Source organism: Vulpes lagopus, chromosome 3 (assembly GCF_018345385.1).
Source record: "Vulpes lagopus strain Blue_001 chromosome 3, ASM1834538v1, whole genome shotgun sequence".
NCBI lineage: Eukaryota > Metazoa > Chordata > Mammalia > Carnivora > Canidae > Vulpes > Vulpes lagopus.
Window position 1 is genome coordinate 104,201,203 of NC_054826.1, and position 7,766 is coordinate 104,208,968.

At 56.6% G+C, this 7,766-nt stretch overlaps 1 protein-coding gene across 6 annotated transcripts in view; it reads left to right on the forward strand.

The window, feature by feature from the left end:
* The window catches only part of MAD1L1 (mitotic arrest deficient 1 like 1), a 345,450-nt gene extending 337,947 nt beyond the window's left edge, over positions 1-7,503 (forward strand). For all 6 annotated transcript variants that reach the window (XM_041747758.1, XM_041747757.1, XM_041747762.1 and 3 more), the window contains one exon: positions 6,940-7,503. In XM_041747758.1, the coding sequence (XP_041603692.1) occupies positions 6,940-7,098 (159 nt within the window). In that variant the 3' untranslated portion in view covers positions 7,099-7,503. The remainder of the gene's footprint in view (positions 1-6,939) is intronic.
* The last annotated feature ends 263 nt before the right edge of the window (positions 7,504-7,766 follow it).

Sequence of the window (7,766 nt, forward strand, 5' to 3'; positions counted from 1 at the left end):
GGCCCGGGGGCAGCGCCGAGGACAAGGCTGAGATGGGAACAGCTGGGCTTCACAGCAAGCAGGGTTGCCTCGAGCTGTGTCCAATTAGGTACCTGCTGCCCACAGATCTGAACCTGAGTCTTCATGCCATGGAAGACAGCCACCAATCAGCCTGCCTCCCCCCGGCCTTATAGCCACCAGCTTCCCACCTGGAGCTGGGGAGCCAGTAGGGAGCGGAGGGCCGGCCTCTGGGCATCTGAGCATGCGTGGGCGAGGTGAAGCCCCAGGGCCACATGGGGCTGTTTTCCTGACTACAGCCACCTCTTGCCCACATGTCCTGGGAATAGAACAGAGATGGTATCAGAGAGTCGCTGAGATAAATGAGCTGTTACATCTGTGGCCGGTGCTATGCAGAAGAGGTGGCCTGGCTCAACCTCATTGGCCCCTCACTGAGCCTGGTGTTCCTGGGCCCTGTTCCAGTGTCGGGACAGCCATGAGCAAATCACACCTGTGTACTGACCTTGCAGGAAGGGCCAGGACACATGAACGCCAGCCCTGGGTCACTTGTGCAACTCACGAACATCTCCCAGGCGGTCTTGTCCTCTCCTGTTCTCAGGGTCTGTCTGAAGCAAACAGTGGCAGTTTTCATGAGGTCTGTCCAGTTTGTCCATCTTTGTTCTATTTTATGAATTGTGCTTTGGTGTCAAGTCTGAGAATTCCTTGCCTGCTCTTAGATCCTGAAATGTTCCTTCTGTGTGTTTTAAGGTTTTTTTTTAATGTCTTACATTTAAGTCCATGATAGATTCTGAGTTAAATTTTATATGAGGTGTGAGGTTTAAGTCAAAATTCTTTGTTTTCTTTTACCTGGAGATGCCCAGCTGCCCCAGAACCATCTGTGGAAGAGGCCACCACCCTCCTTCCGTGGGTCAGCTATTGCACTTGTATTGAAAGGTCGATTGGGGCTGTTTGTGTGGCTCCTTCGAGGAGCTCTGTTGCATCACTGGCATAACTGTGCCATCCCCAGAACCCAGACCACGCTGTCCGTTCCGTGAGGTGGATGCAGGCGCCGCTCCCAGTCTTCTGGGGGTTTTAATCAGGAATGGACGTGAATTCTCTCAGAGGCTTTTCCGTGGCCCCCTCTCCAGCCTGTCAAATATGCACTAGCCCTACATAGAAATGAGTTGTACTTGGTCTTGGTGTAGCAATCTATCTTATACATTGCTGGATTAAATTAGCTGAAATTTGTTGAGGGTTTTTGCACCCAAGTTCATGGGAACTACCTGTTTGGACTTTTCTGCTGTGCATGTGGGCATCTTTGTTAGTTGTGGTATTGAGTGAATATACTTCTGTGCAAGGAAATACCCGTCTGCTCTGTTTTCTGGAAGAGATTGAGTAAAATGGGTGTTAATTCTTGTTTAAACATCTGATAAAATTCTCCAGTGAAACCATCTGGGACCAGAGATTTCTTTTTGAGGAGCTTTTTAAATTACAAATTCGATTTCTTTAATAGCTATAGGACTACCAGGTTATCTACTTCATCTTGACTGAGCTTTGGTGCCCCATGGTCTTCGAAGGATTCCTCTGTTCCCAGCTGTCAAATTTATGGGCATGAATGGTTTTTTGTAGTGTTTTCTTACTATTCTCGTAATAGCTCCAGGATCTTATTTCTGATATTGACAGTTTCTGTCTTTTCTCTTCCTATCTCTGTTGGTTTTTTTTTATTTTTTATCTTTATTTTTTTGCTGCTTTTCAAAGGACCAGCATCTCACTTCAGTAACTCTCCTGTTTTCACTTTCATTTATCCCCCTCCATGTTGACCCTTCCTTTCTTCCTCTGGTCTCTTGAGGTAGAGTGTCAATGCCTGGCAGGCCCCCCCTCGTCTCCAGCAGGGCACCCAGTGTTCCTGTCCCCCAAGGTTCTTCCCTGAGCACCCCGCCAGCCGTCATGGTGTGTTTCGTCTCACTCGACCCATGGATCACAGAAGCATGTCACGTGATCTCACGTGTCTCTCACACATTGAGCCAGTGATCCCAAGACACTGGGACCTGTGCCACCCTGTTTTCAGACCCCAGGATGCTCCAGGTCATCTTGCATTTCCCTCCAGCTGGCATCAGCCACTTCCACAGGAGGCGGTGGGGCCTTGTCCTGACAAGCCGCAATGCCACTGTCTCATAGAAACGATACTCAGCTCCCCGTGTCTTGAGAGAGTAGCATTTGCACTCTGTCTTATAATGTCATTTTGCTATTAAAGTCTCGTCTGTTCAGATCAGGATTTGAGGATCCACACCTTGCCATGGGTTCATCTCTGGGTTCCTCTTCTTTCTCCATTTATGGGATTGTCTTCGGTGCCCTCTGCAAAAGGTGATATTGCCCTGGAAGGGCATCCCCTTGTGCCCTTCCTGCAAGCCTCACCACCCTCTGCAGTTGGGCTCTGGAGGGACTACCAACCGGGAGTTCTTATCTCTGCTCTTGGGAGCATCTCACAGGATGCACCTGCCAGCTGGGAGGCCAGGCTGGGGGGATGGCTAGACTACATTTAATAAGCCCCTTTGGAGTCAGGCATCCTGTAGGCACCGCACACTTCATCTCATGCCGACCCACAGCCGCAGAGCCCCCCTGCACTAGCCCTTCTCCACAGACACGCACTGCGGCAGATGGACCTGGTCATCTGGGTCCGGGCCGAACCGTTCAAGGCAGGCCCAGTTCTGCCGTCTAGAGGGAGGAGGCGGCCCTGGGGCGAGGCCAGACTGAGGTTTGGGCCGCCAGAGCACCTGATGGCCAACCAGTGGGCAGCGCAGGTCTTATGGCACAGTGCTTCACTCGCCACAGGGTGCCTGCCAGCCACACCACAGCCTGTCACTCCCAGACGCTGGGGGCAGAGAAGGCAGAGTCACAGCCATCAGCCCATAAATATTTCCAGCCACAGCCAACACGTCTTACTGGGCAATTTGCTTTTTAAAAAATTGCTCTCTAATTTTAAGTGAACAGCCCCTAATTAGAGTGATTTACAAGGTACCTGGGGACTGGGTGGTATTTGAACACGGTGGAGCCTAGCAGAGATTGATCAGCACAGTGTAATCCAGGGGCACATTCTGGCAGCTACACTGCCTCTGAGTGAGGACACGGCCCCTGTGTGAGGACACGGCCCTTCCTACGGAATGGGCAGGCACAGCAGCCAGTGGAGGCTGGAGGGTCACGAGTCCTCGGCTTTTCCTTGATTTGGGTTGAGATGAAAGAGTGGCCCTGGTCATGCCTCCTTCCGGCTTGCCCACAGCCCTAGGGCACAGCAATGTCCCTGTGGCCTTGTCCTCCTGGAACTACACAGGGCCCAGCACAGAGTAGATGCCTTCTGAATGCTGGATGTGTGGACCGAGCTGTCCCAGATGGGCCTCATGCTCGCTGATGTTAAGTTGTGCTCGTTCCTCGTTCCTGTTCCTTGAGACTTGGCTTTGATGTGGGAAGGTGCGAGGGGAGGGGCGTCTGATGCTTACAGTGTGGTGAGGATCCCACAGCCCCCAGGGGTCTGGGAGGCATGCAGACAGCACGGTTCTGAAGTCCAAGCTGGCTGAAGACCACCTCCCAGATGGGCAGGGGTCCCAGCCAGGACCACAGTGCAGCGTGAAAGGTCCCCAGTTTAGAGGTTAGTGGCCCCTCAGCCGCTGAGCCAGGAGAGCGCCATGGCCTCCCTCACTACCACCCACCCCACCCCCAGCCTGTGCCCTGAGTCTGCTCCCCCCCCCCCCCATAGCTGCAGGAGAATCAGCCCCTCTGACATTTAGGGTAAGAAATTCAGAATTGAGCAGAAGGCAGAAATGAGAGGATTTTCTTGGTAAAAGGTCAGAGTGGTTTCTCTTCCTTTTGTTTAAAAATGGTTTGTGTTGAACTATGACAAGGCTGAATGTAGGAATGGGCAAGGGAACAAGGTCGGCTGCCCAGGGAGGGGTGGGCACCCTAGGGAGGCAGCAGAGGAATGTCTGTGCAGCACGCCAGACGGGAGCCAGTCAGACGTGGACACTGCGAGCTCTAAAGGCCACTTAGAGGGCTTGTGGGGTGAACTACTTTCTTCCTGGGGCCTCCAAGGGAGCCCACCTCCCCTTCACAGGCACATAGGGCCTCCTGTCCGGGTGGAGGGAGCTGCACGAGGGGTGCCTGCAGGCAGATGTGTGGTCTACGCCCGCCAGGCTGGGCTGGGCCTGAGGCCCACTGTGTGCAGGGGTGAGCCCTGTGTGAGGACAGAGTAGGCTGCCAGGACCCAGGCCTGAGTGCTGCTGGGCAGCCTCCTACAGCTCCAGGAAAGAGGGTGGCAGCTACTGGGCTGCGGGCAGAGGGGGTTCATTTCAGTGGGCACACTCCGTGGGATGTAATTCCCATACCTCACAGTTCATCCAGGGAGTTCTCTTCCGTGTATCTGGTGTATTCCGAGCTGTGCCACTACCACCATGACCTAATACTAGAACTTTTCATCACCGCACAAAGGACCCTGGCACCCTGGCCGTCACGCCCGTGTCCTGCCACCAGTGCAGGCCCTACAGCCACGGATCCACTTTCCATCCTGGACACTTACCATTCTGCATGCTCCGAATAAGTGACTGCGTGTACGTGTGGTGTCCCGAGTCTGGTTAGCACATGTTCAAGGGTCATCTGTGGTATAACAGGTGTCAGAGCCTCGTTCTTTTAGTGGGTGAGTGGTATTCCATCGGTGAGCACCCCACAGTTCATTTACCCGCTCCTCCGGTGACAGTGTTCCCACTTTTTTGCTGTAGAAATGGGGACACTTGCATCTGGGGGTCTGTGTGGACCGAGGCTCTCATTCCTCTGGGGTCTACACCCAGGAGTGCAACTACCAGGTCTTATGTTTAACTTCTCAGAGAACCTCCAGAACGTTCTCTCCAGCAGGTGCGCCACTTCCATTCCCAGCAGCTGAGCGTGGGTCCTGCTTGCTGCTCTGCACCCTTGCCAGCACTTGCTGCCACCTGTCTTGGACACCGGCCGTCCTTGTGGGTGTGAAGAAGCATCTCCTGTGACTTCCACTTGCCCATCCCTAAACACCGATGATGCTGTGTGTGGTTTCACATGCTCATTTAAGTGTCTCCTCTGGAGAAACACTCTTTCAGATCATTTGCCCACATTGTAATTGGGGCGTTTGTCCTGTTGTCGCCAGATTGTAGGAGATGCGAGGGTTGTGGAAATTGACCTGCCATCAGCGGTGTGTGCTGAGAGTGAGTGTTCTGTGGGGCTTCTGTGGCCCAAAGCAGCGTGCCACCTCCTGCCTGGCCCTGGGGCCACAGTGCCAGGTGCACAGGACACGTCCCAGCCCCCTGGACAGTGGTTCTCAGCTTTCTGGTCCTTGTTGCGAGAAATCTTGGTTCAACAGACACCCCCTAAGCCAGCACCTGGGAACAGGTGGGTCTGGTGAGAGCTGTCCAGGAAGGAGGGCTCTTCTCACCATCAGGAGTGTGCGTGTGCCACTAGGGACGTCCCTGCAGGCATGTCCCCTCCAGCCTGCATCCCCAGCCCTCCCCACCCTGAGCTGACCAGGTTGCATATGCACAGTGAGAGGGAAATTGTTCTTTTGGGGATGCCAACCCTCAGGGACCCCACTCAGCTCCTGGCATGAAGCTGCCCCACCAGTGCTGCCCACCTTGCTGACCAGGGTTGCAGGGGCCACAGCCTGTCTGGCAAACACCTCCGTCTTCTGTGGCCTGTGCCCCCAGCTCACCCATACCCCCGCAGCCAAGAGCCCTGAGAACCTTCCCACACCCTGCTGCCGCAGGGGCCACTTACAGGGCCTTGTCCTAGACTGCTGGAGGGGGCAGGCCAGCTAGCATGGATTCCAGGCTTTCCTGCCTTGAGCTCACTGGCAGGTGAGGCCCACGTCCGGGTAGGCAGGGTGCCATCCAGGGTCGGGCAGCCTCCCCCGGCCTCTGGGGTCTCCTAGGCACCCTCTCACCCCTGTCGCACCTGTGACCCCTGTGGTCCCTGTGGCCCAGGCTCAGCTCTGCCCAGACCTGCCATGTGAACCAGGGGAATGGCCAGCTGATTTTGGGGAGCCCTGCCCTGTGTCACACTGTGCTTGGAGCTGAGGCATTTGGAGGCTGTTGCCAGTCACTGTGGGGTAGACTTGTCATCCTCCCCAGTGCCTGAAGCCAGGACCACACCTCCCCCTTGGGTACTACAGGACTGCCTGGCCCCCCAGCACCCCACAGCCATTTCCTGCAGCCTTTCCTGTGCTTGGCCCCTCCCGGGGTCCCAGAACCTGCAGGACAGAGAACTTCGGACTCTTGCTTCCTCTCTGCACAGACCAGGAAACTGGGTGGGGTTAGCTTCCCAGCAGTGCCTCCAACGGGAACCCCTTCCATCTGTGGCCAATGCCATGTGATGGGGAAGACGTGGGGCGTGAACTCTGGAAACGGCTCTGTGCCTCCCCCGGGATGTGTCTGTGCAGAACTGTGCAGCGGGCATGAGGTTCTGGTGCAGCCATCCGCCTGGGCGTAGGTCAGCTCCCTGGGACAACTCCGGCCCCTTGCTGTTCCCTGTGCCACAAGAGGGGGTGTTGGACCCCGCCCGAGAGTACCTCGTGACCTCGCAGCACGGGTGGGGAGCATGTGGGCCGCTGTCCTCGTGGCTGCCAAGGTCTGAGGATGAGGAGGGCTGGACAGGCCAACCGGGAGGAGCTGAGGACTGAGTGCACACCCCACGTCCTGTCCTCTAGATTTAAGAAATGTGGGTGGGACCCCTGCCCACTGGGAAGCGTTAGCACCCAGGGAGACACCTGGCCTTGCTGGGCACGGGGGCAGCGCCTGCAGGGACCCCTCCGGGGGCACCTTGGCCCAGTGTTCCTCCAACAGGGTCTCCTCTGTTACCTGTCCTGCCACTGGGGGCCTAGGGGAAGGGAGGGGCGAGCCCCCAGGCCACCACCATGCTCACTGCCATTCTCCCTGTCTCCCGCCCACCCTGCAGGCCACGGGAACCTCAGGCACCAAGATGCAGCTGCTGGAGACGGCATTCTCACGCACGATACAGGAGCTCATCGAGCTGCACCTGCTGCACCAGGACAGCATCCCAGCCTTCCTCAGCGCCCTCACGCTTGACCTCTTCAGCCGGCAGACCGTGGCCTAGCCGCAGCTGTGCGCCCCAGTGGCGGCCATCGCCTCTGCCTCCATGGTGGCAGTGGGCACCTGGCAGGGGCCAGCCCCAAGGCTGGCTACCCCACACACACAACCCAGCCTCCTCAGACCATATGCTGCCCCCCTCCTCCTCGGTGACCTGCACCCTGCACTCAGGACGCCTGTGAGAGCACCTGTTGCCAGCAGGAGCAGAGCTGTTCAGGAACCACTTGCTCCGCCCTCCCCCTCCCCCAGGACCTGCCAAGCTGCCTTGGGGGCTGTGCTGTCAAGGCCTGCTTCCAGTACCCTCCACAATGTGCACCTCCACCCCCACACCGCTCAAACCCGACTGTGTCAGGGGGCTGCTCTCCGAAGTCCCTGCTCCTCAAGAAATAAATTTTACTCCTTGGCTACCCTACTTGGCTCCCTGTGTGTTCTGAGCTGACAGGCTCACTCTGCTGATGCTCAGTTTGGCCCCAGGGCAGCCCCTGGACACCAGGGGACAGTGGATGGCAGCCCAGGAGCCATTGCCAGCAGAGGAAAGGGAGCAGGTGCTCAGGTGGAACAGAGTGGCCGAGGCACCTCCCCGAATCCAGACTCACCTCCCTGCCAAATGGACCAATGACTTGCACTCTGTAGCCAGCAAGACAGCTCCAAGCCTCCTGCATAGGTGCTGGCATC